The sequence below is a fragment of the Anastrepha obliqua genome, chromosome 4 (genome assembly GCF_027943255.1).
Source record: "Anastrepha obliqua isolate idAnaObli1 chromosome 4, idAnaObli1_1.0, whole genome shotgun sequence".
Taxonomy (NCBI): domain Eukaryota; kingdom Metazoa; phylum Arthropoda; class Insecta; order Diptera; family Tephritidae; genus Anastrepha; species Anastrepha obliqua.
In genome coordinates, this window is record NC_072895.1 from 56,410,230 (window position 1) to 56,437,362 (window position 27,133).

At 34.3% G+C, this 27,133-nt stretch overlaps 1 protein-coding gene across 3 annotated transcripts in view; it reads right to left on the minus strand.

The window, feature by feature from the left end:
- Positions 1 to 4,926: 4,926 nt before the first annotated feature.
- The window catches only part of LOC129244759 (uncharacterized), a 101,101-nt gene continuing 78,894 nt past the window's right edge, over positions 4,927 to 27,133 (minus strand). For 2 of the 3 annotated variants that reach the window (XM_054882584.1, XM_054882582.1), the window contains 4 exons: positions 9,324 to 9,429; positions 7,828 to 8,088; positions 7,318 to 7,564; positions 4,929 to 7,027 (listed from right to left, as the gene is read on the minus strand). In XM_054882584.1, the coding sequence (XP_054738559.1) occupies positions 6,208 to 7,027; positions 7,318 to 7,564; positions 7,828 to 8,088; positions 9,324 to 9,429 (1,434 nt within the window). In that variant the 3' untranslated portion in view covers positions 4,929 to 6,207. Of the gene's footprint in view, positions 7,028 to 7,317; positions 7,565 to 7,827; positions 8,089 to 9,323; positions 9,430 to 27,133 lie in introns of all 3 variants that reach the window. The other variant, XM_054882583.1, reaches the window with a different exon arrangement.

Genomic DNA, 27,133 nt, shown 5'->3' on the forward strand with positions numbered 1-27,133 from the left:
TCTTTTGGTGTTGTCCATATGTTGCTTACAATTGTTTTAGTTTGTGGTCTACAGTCAATAACGACATTGAGACACAAACACGAAACGATTGTTCGAGCCCCTCTTCTATAAGTTACGAGTTGCTTCAACAAAGTTGCTCTCTATGAACGTGATATTACGCAATTACACCAGTGAGACGGAACACCTCTTTCCCACTAAAGTCTGTTCAGCGTTACCGGAACGATCCGGATTTATATACTGTCACTCCAGCAGCTTTCCCTGTACATGCATGGGGAACAACAACAAAAACGTTATGATGGACGCAATATTTTATTCTATCTTTCTTGCACATTATTCAATATATCCGCGTAAATTTTATATACTACAAATATCCGCTCATCGGGAACCACTTAAGTTAAATAGAAACAAAATTTTCTGGGCATATAGTGGACATTTGTGGTTTAAGGTTGAATTCCTTATAAAATAATCTAAAGAAGCAGTTGGATACTGAAATTTGTTGTGGATTTTAATTTCAAAATAATAAAATTTGATTTTATTTGTGATATATGTATACTTGTATATATTATATATATATATAAGTAGTATAGTTGCATAACAAGCTTTTATTCAAAAGTATTTAAACTTACATCTGTATTAATCTTACAATACAATGCCATCAATTATGTAGTTCTATTGAATGCAATTACCAAATACTCTCAGCTTTTACTGTAGTTTTCTCTTATAAATGTACAGTACTTATTAAAAGTATATATAATATTATTGTAACAAGTTCTGATTTAATTATATGTATGTAGGTATACATTTATTTACAGTCTACTGTACTCTATGAAATGATATTGTTTTAACAAATATTATTTTTAAGTATCTCAATTAAATTTGTTTAGGTGAATTTTTCGAATCCCTTTAAACTAGAGCTGGCCATTGCATAGGCACACGTACCTATTTATTCTCTTCTGATTTCACACGTACACGACAAAAGCAGCGCTGCTTTCACAAATACATTAGCGTAATCTATGAAGTAGTGTTGCCGGCGCTTATTATCTTGCTGTGATCGCTCTCAATGACCGTGTTCATACAAGGAAACTTTTGTTGCTTCCACTTTACGAATTCTCTTATTTAGTGTTGTCTCTAACTTTCCTACAAGGCAACTCCGTTGCTGTAATTGTGTTGAAAAGAATGAGAACATTGAAAAGAACGAGAACACAAAGCATGTAAACGAAGCATGAGCAACTCGGTGCGTCTCTCCTTTCTTCGTATTCCCCTCTTCCAAAAGTTACTAGTTGAAGCAACAAACGTTGTCATGTCCGAACCCGGTCAATCGATACACAAATTTTAAGCAACAAAGCCGTAACAGCAGTCTAACGGTCGCACAATAACAAGATCCCTTAGAAATTACTAGATATGAACATGAACTTAGTATTGAAGTATTATTTAATAATTCGAAAATGTATACATTTCATTTCCATTATTTAGTTTTATTACCAATATTACGTTAATAAAATACGTACATACATAAATAAAAAAGATATATGTAACTACCTTAAAAATGAATTCTTTAATATTATTCCAAGCTTTTATATTTACACACTTAAAAATCAATTTTCATTGAATTCAAAATTAGAATATTTATACATTTAATTTAACAAATTTTACATTTTAATTTAATTCTACACAAAATTTTAATTAGAAATCTAACCAAGAAGTTTAAGTGAAATAACCTGTGTATATTAAAAGGTTAGTTGTTCAATGTAATCTCTGCCTTTCACATTATTTACATAATAAAAAAATTTCCTTCCTACAATTAGCAACTCAAATGCGTTAATAACAGACGCGTGAGCGAATCGCTCTCTTCATTCTCTCATCGTTTATCAAAATTTACATATGTGGTTGTGTGAGTCATGGCCAGCACTGTTCTAAACGATTAATGATCTATCGAAAGAAATTTGTATTTGTTTCTATGGCAAAACGAATTTCATTAACATATATTTATAAATAATTAATATTACATATTTTGACGCAAATGAAAACATAAATTAACAAAATACAATTTTTCAATAAAAAAAAGAAAATATTTTCATAGAATATACAATAAAATAAGTAAATGTTTTTTCTATGGTTTTTTTAATTTATGTATATTTCAAATAAGGATGACAAAACTAATAACCGAAGCAAGTGCGAAACAAGAAGCATGCGCTTAATATTGTAGACAAATTATTAGTATGAGAGAATTTGCGCTGCGACCTGAAAGATCTATGGTGCATTTGGTTATTGGGTTTTATTTCCTCCTCTGCTAACATACATATGTTTAATAATAGAATAATACAAAATAAAAGTTTTGTAGCAGCATAATCATAATTCATTATTCTACTTAAATATTAAAAAAAATATATAATATATATTTTTTTGTACTTAGCTCTGCCATAAGTTCTGTTACAAGTTAAGTCCGTTATAGATATGAAATTATAATATTTTTTAATAAAGCTAATTTAATTTTCATTCGAAAGGGTAAACATTTACTTTTACAGAAGCCTTCCAACGATTCTTCTTCTTCTTAATTGTCGCGATAACCGCTTACGCGATTTAGGTCGAGTTTAACAAAGCGCTCCATTCGTTTCTTTCTCGCGCTAACCGGCGCCAGGTGGACACACCAAGTGAAGCCAAGTTCTTCTCCACCTGATTTTTCCAACGCAGAGCAGGTCTTTGTTGTTGTTGTTGTAACAGTAATACAAGCCCTGTCAGTGGAGTGTATATTACCGGTCGTCTTCGCCTAACTCATCTGAAGGTAGGCCCAGGAAACATGCTGTTCCGATGGGTTAGGTCCAGAGGGAGAGGAGTGTTAGATGAGTGGGTTTTGAGGGGCATATGAAAAGGTGGTTAGTGTCGTGCGAAGTTCCTTCACATGCAGGACATATGTTTAGTATGTCGGGGTCAATTCTGGATAAGTAGGAATTTAACCTGCTACAATATCCAGAACGTAATTGTGCCAGTGTTATGCGGGGCACACGCTGCAGGGGATGGTTGGACTCCGATCACGGTATTCGGTGGTCGGAAGCTTAAGAAGGTGGTGACGGTTTCCCGATGAATGTCGATTATTGTCTGTCTGGTCCAGTAGATGTCTGTTAGTTTTGTCCTGTATCTCGTCGGCGTAATTGAGAAGGTGTCTCCTGACGTACCTAGGAGGTGGCTCTGGCTCAAGCAGGTGTTTGCAAGGGGGAAATCTGCAGTAGCACCCAAGTGCAAACTGTTTGCTGAGTAGATAACTGTGACTCGTTGTGAAGGTGTTGAAGAGGGTGTTTGGCGAGTTTGGAGCTTTATCCACTGCGTGACACTAGTTCCAGGCGACCAGACAGGCGCAACATAGTTTAAAACCGGCCGGCCAATTGCCTTAAACGTCGCTAGCAACAGTTCTTTGTCTTTGCACCGAGTGCTGCCGGCAAGCGATTTGAGAACCTTGTTGCGATTTTGGACTTTAGTAGCACTTGCTCTTGTGTGCACAGAGAAGGCGAGCAACTGTCAAGGAGGCCTTCTTCTTACTCTGATACCACCAGCTGGTACCGCATCGAATACTTTCAGAGCCGGAGCGGTTGTATCCATTCGAACGACATGGCCTAGCCAACAAAGCCGCTGGATCTTTATTAGCTGCGCTATGCCTATGTCGACGTAAAGTTCATAGCCTGCGATATTCGCCGTCGCCAATGTCCAAAAATCTTCCTCAGCATTTTTCTCTCAAACACTCCAAGGGACGTTTCATCGGACATTGTCATCGTCCACGCTTTTGCGCCATACGTTAGGACGGGCATGATGAGAGCCTTGAAGAGTTAGTTAGTTAATTTTGTTCGTCCATAGAGGACTTTACTACTCAATTGCCTACTTATTCCAAAGTAGCACTTGTTGGCAAGAGAGATTCTTCATTGTTATAGACCTTTAGTTATTGATCGATTAGGCCTTTCAGTTACTGCAGCACGCACGGTTTCCATGGATATTGATGTCGCTGCTCGAACCAAAGATTCTTTGAGACTCTCCAAATTTCTGCGAGGCCTTCGACATGCCATATTCTCCAAATCTGCCCACAAACTGTAGTTCAACGGATTCAGATCTGGACTTCTTCTGTGGCTATGAACCCAGAAATATTGTGCTTAAGCCACTGCTGGGTGGTTTTTCCTTATGGGCTGGAGTGGAATCTTGCTGGAAGAACCAACGCTTTCCATTCAAGAGAGAACTGCTCAACTATTCACTACGCCTCATCATTTCGTCATTTGTGAAAAAATATTTTCATGGAAAAACGATCGATCGTGCGGTAAACCAATATTTTCGAAATATTAAGTTTTTTTCAGCAATTCGTAAATCTCACTTGTGGTTTTATCACACTTTTGCAATGCAATCACTACAATGCGATTTTCCTTAGCTCCTCACTCCATTGTTAACAAGTGAAATTTGGCACGAAACTGAGTATAATTTATGAGTAGGCAATGCATACGAACAAAAGCAGAAATAATGGAATTTTTTTCTGTTTGTCACAGAATTTATGGCAAGACTAAGTGTTTTAATATTTTTTTAAAAGTGTGCCATTAAGTCAGCATTAATTAATAAAACTTAGAACTAAAAAGAAAAAATACTACAATACTCAATTCAATACTTTGCGCCTTTTTAGTGCTTATTTGTTTTAAATATTTGCTTATTATAAAATTAAGTATTTAATCCACGTTTTTGCATTATATAGCATATTTTATAATTTCTGCTTATTTTTTGAGATTTTTTATTTTGTGTTTTGTAACAATTGTATAAAACAGTTTTATATTTCACTATCTGCGTTTAATTTTTTTTACATTTTTTTACTTTTTAATTTTTTTGATTGTTTTTTTTTTGTTTCTTAATTTTTTTTTTTACTTTTTTAATTTGTATTACTTCTAATTGATTTTATTGTATAGTTTAACCTTATCATTGATTTCTCTAAACTACTAATTTTATAGACTACTCAAATGTTATAAGTACAAAAATATCTTTATTTATTTATTTGTTTTATGTGTTGCATTTTTCTTTTTCCTCTTAATTTCTGCGATATGCAGCTGCTTCATAACACTCTGCTGCTTTCTGTACAGTTATCTTGAACGGAGCAAAAGTTAAGTGTTATTTTTATTCTACGCCGCTTTCTTATAAGAAAACATTTATTATTTTTATTTTCTTTCAATGTTTAAATTGTGTTTTGTATTTGGCACGTTTGTGTATTCGTAAGAATCTGTTTTTTTTTTACAACAGCCCTTAAAAGTGGGCTTAATTTTGGAACTTCTTCGTGCTTTTGTTATAATTTACAATCAACGGCTTTTAGGCGCGTTAAATGGCCAAACTTATTGAGGCGCAGCTATTTACCTTCTCTAAAGCCTACTCATTTACTACTACATTATCTGTGGTTCTTAAATTAAATGATCATTAAACTAATCAATGCTTAGTCGGAAAAATGGAGATTAATTCATTAGGCGCCCAAAAATATGCAACATCTACAGCATGTTTTCTAAGCATTCCAAGTGTATTTCATTTATTTCTTTTAGTCCAATAATCATTTATCTGACCTTTTTTTATAGTTTTAGAGTTCTTTATCGACTTTTTATAAGTTGTTTTTGTTTTTTTTTTTTGCTTTATTGTTTTGTGACCACTGAGCTAGGGCTATTACGTTGACTATTCTTTAAAGATTTCTTACCAGATTTTTTTATAAAACTTCTCTGTGTTCTACTCTTTTATAAATACTGTTGTGGCAAAAATTATTTCAAAAATTAAGTAAAAATTTTTTTTCAATTATTTTTCTATATTTCTTTTCTTCCTTTAAAATTTGTGACATCAAACACAATAACAATTAAAAAATATACTATTTCTAATAACAATAAAGTAGGTTTTGTGTTCAACTGACGCTAACAGGAATGTTGTTTCTATACAAAAAGAGCGCACTAAACTAATATAATTTTTTAAATGATTGGTAAAACAAAAATTAAAATGTAGTTAGGCAACCAAAATACGAGCAGCTTCAAGTACGCGCGAACACATCTTACAACGCGGCGCCGCTGCCTTTTTTTCGCTTACTCGCCGGCCCACCTTCGTAAAGCACGCCTGTCCTTTTTTGCAAGCAATTCCCATAAATACTTCTGCCGAATATTCTTTTACTTTTATTTTTTTGCTTTAATTTTTCAGCTATTTCGCCTACACCGCTCACCAAACTTAGCTTGTCAATCGCTTGCTAGCCAATTCCTGCAACTTCTGCAATGCCAATGTCTTATTGATCTCGACAAGATCACGATTATATTTGGCCGCCTGCAGTTGCACCTCGAGTATTTTCATACGCAGCAAATGCTCTTTGCTCTGCATCTCCATGAAAGATCGCATTTCGGGCGTACTGCTGGTCGAAACTCCCCCAACGCTCATGCCAACGCCACTGCCAGCGAGTTGTGCGGTTGCTGGATTGCTTACTGATACTGCAGCGGCAGCGGCGGCAGCGCCGTTCATCGACAAATCATGCAGCACCTCTTCGCCATTGGCGCTGCCGCTCGAACTGCGCGGACGCTTTGTCAGTGGTTGCTCACTGCTTGATTGTGACATTTGTTGTTGCTGTTGATTGTGTTGTTGTTGCGCGGCGGCGGCAGCAAAATTATTTTGTAAGGCAGCAGCAGCAGCAGCGGCTGCGGGGGGGAATTGTGCGGCACGTAACGCATTTAACGCTTCCAGTGTGGCGGAGATATTGCTCATGTTGAAAGCGGGCTGAAAGGCGCCCATGTCACCGGCCGCTGCGCCGCCACTAGCGCCATTTTGGGTAAGAAAGCTGGAGGTGGCGAGATCGCTAGTCGTCGCCAAATTGCCGGCTGGGCTGTGTAGGCTGGCGCGTTCAAGGTCGTGTGCGCTCAGGCGGCTGACATTCGGCGAGGAGGAGAGCCGACGTTCACCAATCGCCAGCGATTCATTGTGGTTGATGGTGTCGTTGAAGGTCTCATTAGTCTCCTCTTTGATGTCGACATCACAGAGTTCCTGTGGTGGAGTGCGACTGCTGTAAAAGGAGCGTAAAACGAAATATTTTATATGTATAAAGTAGAACTGTGAAAATTGTTAGGGGTCTTCACACCAAGAGCTCATTGCTTCGTCATTTGGCAGTTTTACGTATAATTTGATTTTATAAATCCAACGAAAGAGCATTACCGAATTAACAGAAATAAGACAAAAAGGAATGTTCATAGCAAAAGACATTTGCCTAATTGTCGAAAAACTAACCGTGAATGTAACGAAATTGGCGTGAGTACCCCTATTGTTTGAAATTTTTGAAATTGCATTTCTACTAACTCATCCATGTCGTGATCATCTTCGCCATTCTGTTCATCCTCGCGATACTCGTAATCCTCCTCCAGCGCTAATGGTATCTTTGAGTAGTCGATTCCATCCAAAGCTTCTGATTTGCATGCTTTCTTCGCCTCCTGCATGAATTCCCACACTTCGAAGGTGAACGGCGATGGCTTCTTGCGATCGGCAACCTCTGCACCAAATCTGGCCAATCGATTGTTGTAATCCAAAATTTCATTACGCGTGCAAGCTAGAAACCAAAAAAGTTGTAAATGAAATAACCCATTTAAATAAATAAGTAAAGTAAACGATAATGCGATTTCTTTTAAAGCTTCAGGCAAATTAAACTATGCGAAAAATCCAAAAGCGAGATATACATATTTTAAAAATAAATTTTCTAAATCCACTATGCTTTTAACAACCATGTAATTTATATTTCTTAATTTCAGTGGATTTATTTGTTCACTTTTTAATTTTTAAATGGCAATTAATTTGTATACTACACTCATCTACCTTTCATGCGCCGCCATTGCTCCTTTAAGCGGTTACAGGTACGATCTGTTCCAAACTGACTTGAGAATTTTTGGTGAATTATCTTCCAAGCTTTATTCTTTACCGCTGTCAGGCCCGCATCGAGCCGTTTGTTTTCAATAATACGCATATCTTTGCGGCACAAATCGAGCAAGAACTTCTTCTCCTGATGATTCCAATTCTGTGTGCGTTCACGCTTTTTGTACATGTTCATTGCTGGACTGTTCATGTATTGCTGTATTTCTATAAAATAGTTGTGGAAGTGGGAATTAAATATGAGGTAAATAATGTAATAAAATTAAATAATGTTTTCGCGGCTACATCACTTATTACATAACGAGGAATTCACATATAGGGCGCGAATTATGGCTTAAAGACTTAAACCTTCTTAGTGCTACTGGTATTGGTTTCAACTATCAGTACAAAACATAGTTGAACCTTTATGACTAAAACTGGCTAATTTTGAAAAGTTTCTTCAAAGTTTCTTGGGCATCCAATTTCATTGGTTAAATACATTTTATGCCTTTTAGATATTATAGTCCGATTGAGAGTTGCAGGTGAATAAAATTAGGAGACTATGTGGACACGAAGGCTGTGTAGGTCACACTACATACTACTGTCATTGCTCTCGATATGCGCATCATGACTTTCGACTCGCCATGAAATGTTCTTCATTTGTGAACAAATTTTTAAGTACACTTTGATGGCTAACAAAAGCTTACTTTAAGCTGTTACGAAAAAAAGCAGTTTGTGGTAATTTCAATTTTTTTTTTCGAAATTAAATGGAATTTATTTTATAATGCATGCATCAGCTTCTATGCAAAATATGGTCCGATGAAAGCATGCCTGCCGATTGGAATTTAAGTGTGCTCTGCCCAATCCATAAAAAGGGCGATCCTGCAATCTGTGCCAATTACCGCGGGATTAGTTTTCTAAATATCGCCTATAAGGTTCTAGCGAGCGTATTGTGTGAAAGGCTGAAGCTCACCGTCAACCAACTGATTGGACCTTATCAGTGTCGCTTTAGACCTGGAAAGTCTACTATCGACCAAAAATACCCATGAATATCGAAAATACCCATGAGAGGAGAATCGACACACACCATCTCTTCGTCGATTTCAAAGCTGCATTCGACAGTACCGAAAGGAGATACTTGTATGCCGCGATGTCTAAATTTGGTATCCCCACAAAACTAATACGGCTATGCAAGATGACGTTGCTCAACACCAGCAGCGCCGTCAGAATTGGGGAAGACCTCTCCGAGCCGTTTGATACCAAACGAGGTTTCAGACAGGGTGACTCGCTGTCGTGTGACTTCTTTAACCTGATGTAGGAGAGCATCGTAAGAGCCGCAGAACTTAATCGCTTAGGCAAAATTTTTTATAAGAGCGTACAATTGTTGTACTCTTAAGGCAAACGTTAAAAAATCATCAATAAATCTGCTGGTTTTTCCGTAGTGGTCATAAATTAATTCTTACCTCCTTTCATGTCGACACCTTCCAGCAAATTGTGATTATTCGTTTGCCAATTGACTGCGATTTTCATAAAAGCCTCCAAATCGGTGGCTGAATATTGTTTATTAACCTGTAAAGAAAGAAGACAAAATGTTAGTGCCTTGCTTGTATTTGAGTTCGGTAGAAGATTCAGTAGATTAGTCATTTTGAGGGAAGTCAATTTGGGCTTGTTTATTGAAATCGTAAAATTCTTTAATAGATCTTTATGAATAAATTTACACACTGGCTCCATTTTCTTTTGTTTGAATATCCAGTGGAATCGTTATTAAAAATATAATTAAAGCGTGCGGACGTGTTTTTCGCTCTTGATTTTTCTTGTTTTGTTAACAGCCAACAGTTCATACTTTTATAGTGATTAATACTTGTGAGATAGCGATTCCACATTAGTTTCATAACAATATACTATATACATATTTTACCACAAAGCCCTATGTATGTGGGCAAAAAGTTGAGCGATCGCATCCTAAAGTGCAGTGTACTAGGTGCAATGATTTCTTTTCATTTGGAATGCGATAACGGGTTGGTGTCGAAATTCTGTATGTATAAAATTCTAAAAACAAAATTCTGCTTTTTAAAATTCTGCTTTTAAAATTCTGCTTTTTTAAAATTCTGCTTTTTTAAAATTCTGCTTTCTAAAATTCTGCTTTCAAAATTCTGTATTACAAAATTCTGTATTAAAATATAATGTTAGAGGGGGAATGTAATTATTTAATTTATCGAGCCATAACCGCCGAAAAAATGTATCCCACAAACTCGAAATTTTACAGGGGAAGGTTTTTTTTAAATTAAATCAGTTTGAATAAAGCCATTATTTTAAAATTTATAATGTAAATATTTTTGTGTGTAATACATTTAATTTTAATAATTTTAAATAGATATTTGCGTCATAAGGGTTGTTTTTGTGGGATACATTTTTTTTGCTTTCCTTCTGGCAACCTATTATTAAAAAAGTGTGTGGGTTACACAAACATTTATTTTAAGGAAGTGACTTCCCGTTTTTTTTTTATTTAATTTTTTTACTTAGTCCTTAAAATTAAATTACATTTGATTTAAAAAAAATATAAATGTATACATTTCTTAGTATATTCGATAAAACAAAAATAAAGTAATGTAATTCATATATTTAAAGTAATGTTATTCATATTAAAATCTTGTAAACTTGAATAACGATAGATAAAAATATATAAAGAACGCTAAATACTATCTTCCTGGTCGGTTTCAGGTAGCAAATCTTTAACAGATCCATCCCATTTTAAATTTAAATACTCGTGTTGGAATTTTACGGGTAAAGTTTTTCTATCGCAAAGAGTTTTCAAATCCTTATATTTAGCAGAAGAAATGTTTAATATATCATCATATAATTGAGTAGGTCCCTCACAAACTATTTCGGAGTTTCGTCTGGATCGTGGAATTGAATCTAGATCATAATTTATGGTTTCAGATTCATCAAAGTAGCCATATTTAAGAGTAATTTTTTTTTCTTAACTTTTTGCAGCCTTTTAGGTATTCTCTTTTGCTTTCTGTAGCCCCTTTTCCCAACACACGTTTCCTCCTCGACTTCTTTTAAACTTTCCAAACCATTTAAATCAACGAAAGATTCATCTGAATCGCTATACGGTACCAGGGGAGAGCTGTAAAAATATCCAATAATTGAAAACAAAAACATATTTTGCAAAAAAAACAAATTCATACCTTCGACATATTGCTAAAGCTTTATCTTTATTTAAAGTCTCAAAAAATTGTGTTTTTTTTTTATTTTTTTCCCTTGTGTTTCATTTTTTTTAAAAGAGAATTTAATTGTATCCCACACAAGCGTTCAAAGAAAATGTAAACAAGTCACCATATGCATTTACATTAAAATTGTTTTTGTTATAAAATCATAACGGTTTAATCTACAACCATGAAATTTTGGCAGATGATGCAAATGATGTTGAACTATCGATTTCGATAACAAAACAAAAATCGATTATGGTGTGGGATACATTATTTTGGCGGTAATGGCTCGTTATTATTATTATTATTTTTTATTATTATTCGAGATATTAAATAAAAAATAATAATAATAATAATAATAATATTTTCTTCAGTTTCGATAGAATCCACAGTATTTTTGCGTATAACTTCTTTTCGCGTTGGCGGCCTTCGGCCGCGCTTCAAAAAAATAACCCTCATCAGTCCAACTCCGGCTACGCAATCCACCGTATTTTTGCGTAGAACTCTTCTAAAAAAACGAATAGCTGCGAAGAATTATTAAGAAAAGAAATGAATTAAGTCACACTACATATTTAAAAAGAATTCCACAAAATATTGTAATTGGCTAAACTAAAATATTGTTATCGCTTAAACATATACATATGTATATATATTTATGTAATAAATGTTTATTTTGTTACTTCTTGTATGACGAAAATCACAAAACTTGAATAAAGCAGAATTTTTCGCATTAAACATGCAGAATTTTGAAAAAGCAGAATTTTAGAAAGCAGAATTTTAAAAAGCAGAATTTTAAAAAAGCAGAATTTTAAAAAGCAGCATTTTTTTGCAATTTACAGAATTTTTTCAGCCAGAATTTTGTAATACAGAATAATGACACGCTCCCTCCTTCAATTGTATTACATTAGAGTGTGAACCAGGATTTTACTTATATATGTATATATATATAAGAGCCCTTATACATACCAACATATGTATGTGCATATGTGCATAAATATTTTGAAGTCGCATTCACTTATTTATGCGAAGCCTGTCAGACCATAAAATCTGATTAATTATTTGGGGACATTTTCGAATCAATGAACTCGATTTTTAAACAAAGTAAATATAAAAATATACAGAGATGATGAGTTTTTTGAAAAGAATAAGTGAATATGGTAAAGACCAGTATATAAAAAAAAATGTGTGGCGTTAGGATTTTTGCCGCTTCATTCAGCTGCAAGATTTGTTATCTGAATAAAGTTGCGAAAGGCATGACGCCTAAAATGTGTGATATCCTAGTTCTAGCATTAATGCAAACAAATAGATATTCATCTGAATCATATATTATACACATACATACATATGTCCATGTGTACACTTCTTCTATCTTAAAAAATCAGTTATGTACATATATAACTTTGTTGATTTTATATTATAGATATATACATATGTACGTACTATACACACTTGATAGCCAATTAAATACCACCAATCGTACAACAGCAACCGCACAAAAATCTCATTAATAAAACAGCAACCAGACCAGTTCGTTAGAATCATTCTAAGTGCTTTTAAAAGAGACTCGACGCTGATTGGTTAGTTTGTTTAGTCGATTGAATTTATTTACGCGTATTTATTATTAGTAACTACACACAAACATACATACACATATACAAATACTTGAATCTGTTTAAAAGTATGACCAGAAAGCAGCCATTTTGTTTATAACAACGAATAGAAACGTATTTAATACGTACACACATAAATAAATGCTGATTGACCATTTTTAACAGCTTCCATTAAAAGGAGGCTTTCAGACAAATTTTCATAACAGCTCGATGTATGCAGTACTAAAACAGCAAAAAATAGAAAAAAATCATAGTGAAAGCACATCAGAATAACCACTTCGCAATCGCTGATGTACATACGTGATATATGTATGTTTGTACCTAATTGTGTGTGGACTTAAAAAATAGAACACTTGAAAGTAATAAAATAATTCAAAACAAATAATGCATGTCATTATAAACCATACACAAGTACATAAACACATGCATTTATAATAAATATTGTACATACATATGTATGTATGCATGTGTGGGTACGTCAATTTTTTGGGGTACAATGGCACTCAATTATTTGAAAAAACAAAACACATAAATTCTCGCATTCAATAATTTTGATTCTTTTCATCTTTTATCCATTAAGCGGCGAATAAGGCCGATGGACTTAGCTGGCTGCGCTGGTTGGCTGACTGACAGGCGCGCCGCCGCAGCCACCAGACGCATGAGGCAAGCTTAAGTAAGCAGTTGAATGACTTTTGATGTTAATAGTTTTTTTTGTTGCTTGCGCTTCAAGTTAGTGGGTGTAAGTGGGTTGCAGCACTTTGTAAAGGCAGAAAATTAAATTATTCTTAACTTCCGAAAAGTATGCTAAGATAAGTTGAGATATTATAATTTCGTTTCAACTCCTAAAAGTATGATACAAATTTGAATATTTCTTCATTTGAAATATTGAGAAAAAAATGTCAGCCTTAAGGCGAAAGCGAAAATTTTAAGGGATTTCCAAAGGAAGGATCTAAGAAGAATGCTTGATCAAATACGAATCGAACACGGAATGCCATGATTAGTTTTGAGTTGAAGTAGAGCTGAATAGCATCCTGCTAGCAACTGCTGGAAGAGGAAGCATGGAAAACGGTAGAGTTCCAAATACCAACGATTGAGGCAAATTGCATATCAAACGATCAAAAAGACGGGACAAACATTTTGAGAGAGTTGAAGATTGAAATATAATCGACCTATGGTTATAATAATTTAAATATTTGTGCTACAAATATATTATATTAAGAGGATCACTACTTATGTTGTGAGCGTTGGAAAGCCTAAAAAAATATTGAATGATCCATTAGTTCTGAAAAAGTTGTATTCTAGTTTGAAAGCGCATAAAAAATTATTTATAACTTTGCCACATAAGAATGCTAGGCCGGAACATTCGTGCAGGAGATGATGGACCACGCTCTCGCTATCGTCTAGCTGATAGCTGCCGCAGATTTATTGTTATTATAAAAGGGTATCCCTATTCTTGTAACTTGCCTAGCTTATAGTCAATGTTTCGTGATAGTAGTTGCTAAAATTCGAAATATGTATGTCTTTGGTATGTTTGACAGCCCCAAGCCAATTTATAATTTTGCATATTTGCTTGTCTGACCACCTCATTCTCGGTATACCAAGAAGATGCAATCGAATTATATAGCAATTGGATTAGATTAAAAATTAAAATATTCCTCATAAAAGCCACTAGATAAGTAGTTTACGGTAAGCAATAGTTAAGCCAAAGTATTTTAGTTTTAATTTCCACAGATTTGTGTCCAATGGGCGGGAGATGAAACATGCGAAAGATTAAAATTGTTTTAAAAATTAAAACCTTTAAAAAGTTAGCCGCTTATGGCGCTTCTAATTCGCCTTTACATATAAAAAGATAGATATAGATATAGATTAGATATAAAAAGATGTGAGTGTTGGAAAAAATTTAGGAAATTAGAACTTTTACTCAAAAACGCCTATCGATCTCTCACATTGTACAATCCTATAAGTAACATAACTTCTGCCGAAGGCCATATTAGCCAGCGCTTGTATTTAGTTGATTAATTATTTATAATTAGTTCTCATGTAAGTAATAATAATAAAAATGAAAAAAAAAACATATTTTCTCTATCTCTTTCTGCTTCTATTTATATTATCCAATTTTAGCGGGAGATAGGACGTCAACGCTGGCTATCCTACGACCTTAGAATGACAGAATTGTATGATATTTCGAATGGCAATGGAATGAAAGACTTCGGCAAAACTGTATATGCCCCAAAAAGGAGGGTTCCAAATTAGCTGATCTCAGCTGTCGAAAATTTTGATAATCAACTTATACTTTCATACATACATATATTCCTTGTGATCTCCCACAATCAAATGTTCAAATGAGAAAAATGTTTAATCCCAACACCTCCATCGCGCACACACTCCAAATTTTCTTACACCACATCCGTAACGATTTTATATACTTTTTGTATTATTCATGTAATTTGATTTGATAGGCTTTTTGGCTAATATTTTTTTTTCACTACTTTAGGTGATTAATAATTTTACTAATGTTTTGGTTTTGTTTTTGTGGCTTTGCGCTGGAAGACATATTTAATATGGCGTTGATGACTGCTTTATTTAAGGCAGCTGCTGCTCTCGCGATTTATCCACCAAATACTACATAGGCGCATACAGTGCTCTTGGATCTCCCTAATGCCTGCTTACCTCTTTCGTGCTCCTCTTATTCGCCATCTTTTTTAATGATTTAAAATTCTCTTAGTGCTTCAGTCATTATGGTTAGCCAGCCAAGCATTCCAGCACAACCGCTCATTCGATTGGGTGATTTGTGTACTGACAGTTAAGCTTTTAAAAACCCTTTACACCCTCGCCGAAACACATTCATACATTCCTACATAGGCATCCATACAAATATAGATACATATCCACATACATACTTACATAGATATATGTATGAGTATAATACTTTACTTCTTCCCTTGGTTTGTTTGCTTTTTCAAAATGCCACATTTTGCATACGGAATGGCGCATTATTGATTGTGAGATTAATAAAATCGAAAATAATTTAAAAAATAAGTGAATTCAAAAGGATATAAATACGTACATAAGTACATATGTGTATATGTATGCACATTAAACTTAAAGTGAGTAGCTGTGAAATTTTCGTGCACCGAACGTATAAATTATAAAACAATCTTAAAACACCCAAGCAATTTTTAATTGCCTTTCCACTGACGGCTCCATTGACGAACGCATTGTACTTTTGCCCGTCTGTTAATATTTGGTATATTGCTGTTGCTTTTTTGTTGCAGTCATTTGGGCCGCGTTGATTGGTCGGCAGCCGTTATGAACATCTGTTTTCGATATTAAAATTTTCCCATTTTTTTTTTTTTACTTCGGCAGCTATACCGACTAACATACAATTCAATTAAATTAATACAATAAATTAGCGTGCGATTTGGTTTGAAATGGTCGATTTTTTTTAAATACACGTATACGTATGTATGTGTGCATGTACTTTATACGCAATGTGGAAAAAATGTGTGCATGATTGAAGCCATTTTACGAAATGTTGGCAGCCTTACTTCAAAGGAAGTGAGTAATCTGAAGCAATTATTGAATACGCATTATAAGTGCTAAGATATGTGAAAGAAAATCATCAAAATAAAAAGACGTAAATGTGTACTAATTTATGGCAATAAATAATATTAATGAATAAAATTAATAAATAATGAAATAAATAAATAAAACAAAAAAAAAAAATTGGCATATTATATAAAAGTGGCTGTTGTAAAGGTATGCAGTTTGGAACTTAAGTAATTTCTAAATTAATAGTGTAACTCAATGTGGTTCAGAAAATAATGATTTGCTAAGTCCGGTTACGTTGCAGGCCGTTTTCAAATCTGTCAGATGAAGCGCCATAAATTTTCACCCAAAGAAGAAAGGGCGCGAGGACACATAAAGTATAAAATCGTATATTGTATTTATTAATTTAACTTTTTACAAATTTATAAACCCAACTTTAGAGGAAAGTAAAACGACAGCCACCACTAGTAGCACAAGAACCGTCGCGCCTATCTGAGGATATAAATATTATTTGGAAACAGTAATCGGCATAACAGGTAGAAAAGGCGCTCATGAACCTTACTTATCTTGAAGAAATACCTCAATTAATAAAGAAAAAAACCATATTTCCGAATATTTTTTTATCATTAGTTTTTCTCAGCTAACCTCTAACTTTACAGGTTACCTTATCGGTAAACGCATTTTCGTTTTCTCAAGCGCCAGTTCATATTACCTTTAAAATAATGACTACCACTGATAAGTCAATTTAAGTTTGAACTCCAATTTTCAAATCAATTTATCGAGCGTTGCCGTAGTCTCGTAATTGATTGTGTTTTGCTTAGCAGGGAAAAAGAAATTGAAAATAATCATAAATGCTTATTTAATAAAAATTCAATAGAACTTTCTAAGATTTTCGCAGGCGTCCCTAAAGGCACTGAGAAACAGTCGAAACTCATCAATTATTCAGATATGCTTGAATTCAAATGGGTATTTTAACAATGGGGCATTTCCAGTAAGGCTTATCAACTGGCGAACTGTGGAGCTGTGGCTTGTAAAGAAACCGTGAGGTTCATCCCTGACCTTGTTTTCAAAAGGCACAAGGACCGTTGGATGATGCAGTCTCGCCACTTTCAAATTAATTGAAGGCATCATGAAAAATCCGAATAGGGTGATAGTTCCTAGGGATGTACGATTTTCTTTTTTGGCCCCATTTTCATACAAAACACTCAAATTATCATAAAATAATTTTACGTTAACGAGCAGAAAAAAAATTGAAATACCACTTATAAAATGGTTAACCAAACGCAATAAAAGTAAAAAAAATAAAATCATTTTTCATCTCCTACAATTCTGGCACAAATCTGAAAAATCTACACCTACAGATTGCCTTAAAAAAGTTAAGTGACAGAAATGTGGTGTAGATGTGCGGTTAACAAATTTTTTTAATTAAAAATTTACATTTAAATGTTTGTGAAACTATGTACAATTTGTTGATTCCATGCATCCGAAGTATCGAAAACTAATCGATGTTCGGTGCATCGATGCATATCGGTCATCCCTAGTAGTTCTCTTACCACGTCAAGCTGAAAAAAAGGAGCTACGAACATGGGCCACAATCCAGGAGTGCAACATATAGCACGAGAGACAATGGGGCTAACAGATAAATACAAATATTTGATGCTTATTGTAGCCGAGTGATCGTAGCTCTTCTTCATTACAAAGAAATATCTTTGTGCCATTAATTGCTATACTGAAAATATCCATTTTTAGGTTAGAAATATTCAGTTATATAAATTTCAGTTGCATTTTTTGTCACTCAACAGATTTCTAAGAATTACTAAAGAGTCAGGGAAGTTTTGGGAGGAGTAAACCTCGTAATATCCTTCTTCTTTCACCATTTTTCCATCTATCCAAATTGTTTTGGGTTTCGCGTGTAATTGGTATCTTTGCCTGAAACCTGGGGTGTTCAAGTATAATACCCCGGCCTATTCAAAATGATTCAGCCATATACACATGTATGTATAGTTGTTCTTATTGAAAAACCCATTTACATACACAAATGCTTTTCGGTAATGGGTAAATACAGTGTTTCGACAAGGTAATATTAATAATATTAGACCGTATATCAATATGATTTCTAGTCGAAAATCCGGTGAGATGTATCGATCTTTGAAATGGCGCACTATCGCGCATTAAACCACAACTTTTTTTTTTGTGGTATTCTGATCAAATATGCGATGCATTGAACGCTCTTGAATCAACATTAGGTCATCGTATCATAACTCGTGGCCTATACATTAATAAATAAGTGATTTTATTTGGCTAAAACTTCGTTTAAGTCTTTCCGATTACCACTTGATACTACTTTAGCTACACGCCTGAAAGCAGTATTAAAATACTATACGTGCACAAGCTTTACAATACGAAATGAGATATTAGCTTAGCCTATAGTTGATCAAGGTCGTAAGTGTCCACGCAATATTTCCGCACGCTCTGGAGCTAAAAAATTAGTCGAAGAGAATTTTACAAAGTATTCCAATAAATCGTTCAAGCCTTAAACTAAATAAAAGTCCTTACTTAACTTAAAATTTTCAACTCGAATTTTTAGAATTTTCCAAGGTATGAAGAATTTTCCATTGAATAGCACAAGGTGTAAATTTAAAGAGACTACAAAATTCCGTTGATTTTTGACAATTTCTTTTCGCTGAGGTATTACGCCCTTTTTTCCATGTAAAATAGGTGCTGGAATTGTTTTTATATGGAAGAAGAAAGTTTGAAAAAATTTGGAAATTTTTTTTACAAAGTTTACACTGTATGTTAATGGCATTTGTAGTAGCACGGACCAAATTTTTAAATAAAAAAAATTGTGGTATGTTGATAATTTTGAAACGAGATGTAGAGGAGGGCTACGAATTAATAGTGGTTAGGGCAAGAACATTTTTGCAACCACATTTTTACGCAGTTGGTTTTAAAATACTGTATTGGTACATAACTAGTCCCTTGTCTTTCTGACTTTCACTGCAGTCATAAGCGTTTTAGGACAGATATTAGTGCGAACAATTTTTGTGTTATTGCGACACCATACAAATTATTGTATTTTTAATATCTACACAATTTAAAAATTTTTAATTTATTTGCCCCAATTCAAAAAAGCAACAAAAACAAAAAACAAAAAAAAATATTTACAAAATGTAGTTAGTTAAGCACAACGACACTTGACCTCACAATTATCAACGCCAAAGTACTTGAATGTACACCAACACAGTAAACCAAAACAGCAAGCTTACATGTGTGTATGTATGTGTGCATGTGTGTAAAAGCCAAGTTTCAAAATACGAGAGGCAGTCACAAGTCAACAGTTAACAGTCAACAGCCAACAGTAGGCAGCACTGCAGAGAGACGCACGCCCACACCTTGGCAGGCGAACAGAAGTTTTCAGGAGCCCAATTGTATGTGATTTGTATAATATGTATTTGGGAGCACAAACATATGACTCTTTTGGGTAAATTCAGTGAAATTCGTAATTATAAACTACTGGATATGGCAAATACCGTAGCATTTAATGCACATACATATGTACATAATTATAGCATGCCATGTGTAGTACAAGCCTATGTGCATAAGTATGCATGTATGTGCGTTAATGTGTGGGCAATAGATAAATTGTAAAGTTGTCACTTAAAAATGTTTTAAAAGTGCTGTAGCCCAAAATAAATTATAAATACTTACAAACAAATTTGTCAGCCAACTGTACCCTAAACTTAATGTAAGTAATTACCAAACAACAAAAAAAAACAATAAAGACAACGGTGTTAGAAGCACATAGCGGCTTAGCGAAAGATAATATGTACATATATGTGTGTAAATACATACATACATACATTCGTAAATGCGTTAAATGTTAGAGGTTCACAGTAAGAAAAAACGCAGTTTAAGCATGTGCCGCTTGTTTAAGTTCAAATAATTTTTTTAATATTTTTTTCTTTTCAATTTTTTTTCCTCAACAATTTGCGTGTTTAGTTCCTTTTACTGTTCTTGTCGTCAGGGTCGCGACACTAGCGTACTTGTGGTAAATTTATTATAATAATTACAAGTAAAAGAACTAAAAAAAACAAAAATTCAAATAAAAATAAGATAAATAAACAAGTTCGTATCTATATCTAAAAACAAATGTCATCGAACTGTCGTAAGTGTGGCGGCATTAACCACAACAAGACAAACGCCTCAAATACTAAAGTTCAAATACCAGTACATTTTTTAGTATTTCAACCGCTGATAGGCAAATTTCGTGCGTTTCTGAACAGTGTGGCAAAGTGCGACACAGAGTTAATAAAAATAAAATGTAAGAATAATAAATTCTTTTAGAAGTAATAATAAAGTAATTGTTTGCAATGAAAGGTGATTAGTGAAATTACGTGCACGAAGCTGTATACGAGCGGCCTGCCGTTAGTGTAGTGAGCGTTGGCCAGCGTTGTAGGAAAACCGCGGTGCGCCACGCTATAAAATTAGCTTACACCCTTTGTTGGGGTGTTTTGGCCAAGCTACTCCTCCTATTTGCGGTATGCGCCTCGATGTTTCCCCATAAATTAAGGGGTCTACAGTTTTATGTCGCCTACGAACGGCAGATGGTTTTTTATGAGCAGCTTTTTTCAAGGCAGAAATACACACGGAAGTTTGCGGATATACCCGGAAATGGGCTACCGCTAATATAAAAAAACGTTTTCTCATACTCGACGTTTCGAGCTCAAGCACTACTGGCCCAAATTATTAATCTCTATAATTTTCTATTTTTCAATAAAAGGTGAAATTTAACGAATAATAAAATCCACAATAAAAATGTTGTCAAACCAAATAAATATTAAATCAATTTTTTTAGACAGTTTTCTTCATCTTTTTCCTGTCCTCTCTCCCTTTTTTCCGGTGCAATGGCATCACAAGGGACGAATTTGATTGTTCAACCAAATGGGCCCTCACAAAGCCAGCCATTTGAAATAAACTAATCTCGACAAAATTTTGCCATTTTCGTTTTATAAAAAAACAATACAATAAACTATATATATTAAAAAACTTCATATATTGTCTCTAATTTTTAATAAAACCTGTCTGACATCTTCGGGTTTTCTAAATTCACTTCCACGCTCTCAAATTCACACTCCCTGAATTTCATCGATTCCCGTCTATTTCGGAATATCTCCTATAAGACTGTTATTTCTCAAAGAATATTGTAATCAACTGAAAGAATTTTTTTTTTTCGTAGTTATTCTGTATTAAAACACTTCAAAAATGTCTTTTAAAGCTTTTATCCTTAAATAACCTTAGCGATTTTCATCCAAATCCTTTAACAAAACTTAATTATATGAATTATTATACGCACTAACACCAAGGCCAACCCAAATTTAGTCCCCTATCGTTACTGCTTCTGATTAAGGTCTACTACTGAAAAAAATCAGCTGGAATATATATTTTTATGCGACTGTATGGCAATTTAATCTGGTAAAACTTCACTTTTAATTACAGTGGATAAAAATTCCACAATTTCTCCTCATATTTCCCCCGTAGCAAAATTAAAGGGTGTTTTTTTTAGAGGTTAGGTTTTCAAGTTGGCACTACTTTTTTCGTAGATGGTCTTTTTGACAGCTGTCACTTGATTTATGCTCAGTTTGGTTTGCCATTTCATAATGAATAGACTTACACCTGAACAACGTTTGCAAATCGTGCAAATTTGGGCCCAAAACGAGATGGCCACCGATCCCGATTTTCACAAGAAAATTTTGTTCAGCGATGAAGCTCACTTTTGGTTGAATGGGTATGTCAATAAGCAAAATTGTCGCATTTGGAGTGAACATAATCCACAAGCCATTGCTGAGACGCCGTTACATCCTCAAAAAGTCACTGTTTGGTGTGCTCTATGGGCAGAGGGAATCATTGGTCCATATTTCTTTAAAAATGAAGCCGGCCATAATGTTACAGTCAATGGAGAGCGCTATAGAGCCATGATTAATGACTTTTTCGTGCCTGAATTGGACGATGTTGATGTGGACGACCTTTGGTTCCAACAAGACGGCGCTACATGCCATACAGCCAACGCAACAATCGATTTATTGAAGGAAAATTTGGTGAGCGCATTATCTCGCGCCGTGGACCTGTGGCGTGGCCTCCAAGATCGTGCGATATAACACCGCTGGACTATTTCTTGTGGGGCTATGTGAAGTCGCTTGTCTACGCAGATAAGCCCGAGACGATTGACGTCTTGGAAGAGAATATTCGGCGCGTTATTGCTGACATACGGCCCCAATTGCTGCAAAAAGTGGTCGAAAATTGGGCCTCTCGGCTGGATTTTTTTCGAGCCAGCCGCGGCGGCCACTTGCCCGAAATCATTTTTAAAACATAATGGCAAACCCTTATCTTTATAATAAAGCTAAATTCTTGGCCATAACATTAATTTATATACGTTTTATTTCATCTTGAAAACCTAACCTCTAAAAAAAACACCCGTTATAAACACACCACAATTTTTTTTATAAAAATATGGTTCATACTATACCATAACAAAAACCTTTTAATGGAAGTTTAGAACTTTGCACGAATATTTTCAAAATTTAATCAGAACTTTATATTTTTAAATAAGAGCATCTAGAATTTTTCTGGGTATGCAGTTTTATAGCCCATTGAATTTTAATATAACAAAGTGTACATTTCAAGTGACTAAAAAATACCGTGGGTAAATATACCTTCAGCAAAGGGAATACTATTATTTGACGAAATTACCACAAGAACATTGATAACGGATTTCAAAGTAATCACCAATTGTGAACAAAATTAAGTTCACCGCAATATGAAAATTTACCGCATGACAAAGAAAAAGTAATGTTTGTGCTGAAAAGATTACAGCGTAGTACTACTGAACGTAAATTTATTAGACAATTCGGGTTAGGCATGAAGTATATGTCAGTGGTTACTTTTGAAAAAAGATAAGCTACATACATATATTTCTTTGAAAGTAAAAGAAGCTGGCTGAGTTAGATAAATACTAGTTGCAATAACTTTTAAATTTGCTGAGAACTTCTAAACACTGATTACTGCAACCGAATATTATAAGTATATTAGTAATAAGAATGTCTCTCTGGGAGTACTCTAAAAGTAAGTGTATTTTTAGAAATTTTTTTTCAGCGGGACAACGAACATGCCATGAACTGCAAAAATAATTAATTTCTTCCAATTAAAATAAAATAAAATAGCGGCTGGCTGCACAGCTTTTCTTCGACGACGTGTTGTGGTAAGAGCATGACTGCAATTACTAGTTAACGGTAAAAGACTATACATGTGCTTATCTACGGAAATACGTAAAAAAAGTTCAAATTTAAAAAAAAGGCAGTTTTTTTATAAAAAGCACTGATTCATTTTGAAAATCCATGCAAAATGTACAGTTACAATTTCAAAGTAACCGGCCAAAATGTATAGTTTGAATCCGACCGAATCGAAAGGGTATTTTCGATCAAAACGCGTGTCAAGTTCGGGACGGTACATATCGGACTAAAAGGGGTTGGACAAAATAATAGACAAAAAATAGAAGAATTGAAACATTTCCTCCCCTAATCCTTTGATTAGATTTTAAGATTCGGTAGTGTCCAAGCATGAAACACCAAATGATAGAAAGTGTTTTTCGAATAGCGGTCGCCTCTCGTTACAAGCAATGGCAAACCTCCGAGTGTATTTCGGCATTGAAAAAGGTGCTCGTAAAAAACCATCTGCCGCTCGGAAGCGGCATGAAACTCTAGGCCCCTTCATTTTCAGAAAAACATCAAGACAAACGCCATAGATAGAAAGAGGAGCTCGGCCAAACACTTAACAGAAGTATTAACTTGAGTATTGGCGGCTATCAACCTAGTTTTTGTTACCAAATTTTTCAGTCCATTGCATAACAAAAAACTTTAAATCACCAAAGTTCCAAACTTTGTACTAAATCACAAAAATTCAAAAAAATTGTAATCAAAAATTTTCAACTTTTTAATCAGAATATTTAGAAAACTTCTAGGTATACAGTTTTAGTGACCATAAAATTTCAATATAATAAAGTGTAAGTGTGAGGTCCGACAATTTTTTTTACACACGATGTTGAAAAATTTCTCCTATGTACAGAGTGACCTGCAAAAGATCGATGTACTAAATGTACAATTTGTAAGATTTGGCAATTTCCGACTAAAAATGTCATTTGCTTATTGAAAAATATTAAAACGCAATATTATTACAATTATATATAAATATATGTACCTATATACACATATATGGTATATGATCCATATGAATAAGTATATGTATGTATGTATATGAAAATTCAACTAAGAACATATTACGCAATTGCTATGTCGAAATATATTAAGAAATGTAATAATAAAACCAAACCAGTAGATTTTAATTAATAAACAAATACAAAAATAACATTTTTCATCTTTTATTTACTTGGACGAGCAAAATTTTGTAATCAAGAAATTCTAAGTAATTTATGAAATTCAAGTGTTCTAAGCCATTTCAAGTGCTTGGCTGGCAAAATATAATAAAAGAGGGCGAATGTCAAGCTTTTGAGAGGGAATCCGTCTCTTCAAATTGAGCTCCGAAGTGTACATATATTTAAATAAATATAAACAAACGAAAATATAAATTAAGTAAACAAAAATATTAGGAAAACTAAAGTGTCAGCTTTACAGCGAAATATAGCAGAAGTAAATGGACTTTGAATTGACCAATTAGCAAAATTATTGACTAATCCAGTTGGGTTTATGTGGGAACTTGAGATGGGAATAAAATCATAAGCACATTTACCGCATTACATTTCTTTTCAGTACAAACAGCATACAGCTTAAATAAGCAGATCTAATTTTTTATATGTTTTTTTTTAGAATTCTGAACAGGAATTTAATACATTTTACATATCCGTGAAATGCGATTGCGAGCTAAACGAATGCTCTAATCCAAGGATTAGCTATAATTCAAGTTTTCCTAACGCAATCCCGATTCATATATTTACGTCTCATACTTTGCTCAATAACACTGCCCGCCCAATAGCGGTTACACAACACGAACAAACGCTAATAATTATAAAAGAGGATTTCAACCAGACCAACTTTACCGAAAACATTAGATACTCGTCCAGACGGACGGATTTATTTTCAATGGGGGTTACATTTTTAAGATTTTGACCGAAAGTCAATTAAGTTGTCGAAAATATTATGCATGAGGGTTGTCTTCTACTATACATTCGCGCCCAATAATGAAAGCACAGTAAAATAATAATAAAAATGGCTTTATTGTTTTTGAAAATATTCTTCTGGAAGTCAATATACTTCTGCATTCGCTTGAACCAATTTTCAAAGCACTTTTGCCACCCAGAAGTGGATACGTTCAAAACCAGCTGTTTAAAGGCTTCAAGCTGCTTCATACGTTTAAAAACGTTAATCTCGCATTTTATTTTAGTTGCTTGGGAATAAAAAGAAACAATTGGGTGCCAACTCAGGGCTGAAGATAGATGATCCATTAATTTCATCTTTCGAGTGCTCAAAAACTCTCTTGGGTGAGTCGATAGTCCACGTCGCAAATCGTAATAAATCATCGCCCCAAAACTGCCACGAATTCAACTTACTTGAAAAAGAGCAAATAAAGCTCATAAGTGAAAACATTATATGGTAGTTCGAACTTTCTGAATATGTTCCGTGAAGTTTTTGATCAAGTTGGTATGTTGGTTTATGCTAAAAAATCAAAACTTTTCGACAAAAATATCGAATTGCAACTCATCATAGTTAGTGTTGTAAAGACAACCCTGGTAAAAGGTAACCCTTGTACTCGTATAAAACGACTTCAAATAAAATTTCTGCCCTCAGATTTCTATAGTAGAATTTAACGATTGTTTTTTTTTTCAATAGATTTTAACCCCCTTAGTTCTATTAAAATAGGAATTTTTAGTCAATTTACAAAAAAGCTACTAACGGGTGATTTTTTAGCTATTATCTTTTTAAACAGTTGGTTTAAACAGCTGACACACGTTTCGTGTTTTGTTTCACTGTCAAACATCTTTAGTTTGGTCTATAATTTAACCATGAATTTAACTTACAAACGAACAACGCTTGCAAATCATTGAATTTTATTATAAAAATGCGTGTTCTGTTAAGAAAGTTTAAAGTCGAAAAATTGTGTTCAGCGACGAAGCTCATTTTTTGATCAATGGGTACGTAAATAAGCGGAATTGTCGATTTTGGAGTGAAGATCAGCCAGAAGAATTGCAAAAGGTCACAGTTTGGTGCGGTTTATGGGCTAGAGGTATCACTGGACCGTACTTCTTCAAAGATGCTGCGAATCGTAACGTAACTGTGAATGGTGAGCGCTACCGTGAAATGATATCCAACTTTTTTTGCCCAAAATGCAAGAGCTTGACTTGCATGACATGTGGCTTCAGCAAGACGGTGCCACATGCCGCACAGCACGCACGTTCGGGATCTGTCAAATTGGCCACCCAGATCGTGCGATATAACGAATTTAGATTATTTTTTGTGGGGCTATGTTAAATCTCACGTCTATTCAGACAAGCCTGCTCCAATTAACGCACTGGAAGACAACATTAAAGCATTTTTATGTGAGATACCGGCCGAAACATTGGAAAGAGTATGCCAAAATTGGACTAAGCGGATGGACCATTTGAAGCGCAGTCGTGGTCAACAGTTGCATGAAATAATATCAAACATTAAATTATATGGACTGTACTATCGATTTAAACAAAAATTGCATGCATTTTTCTGAATTTTACGTGTGTTTTTTTGAAAAATTTGTAGCAGACAATTTTACGGGGCTCGCTTACTCTAAAGGGTTTTTCGGCACAATATTTTAGTTAGGTTAGTTTAGGCTGCACTGGCTGTACAACATTGACCTTACAGG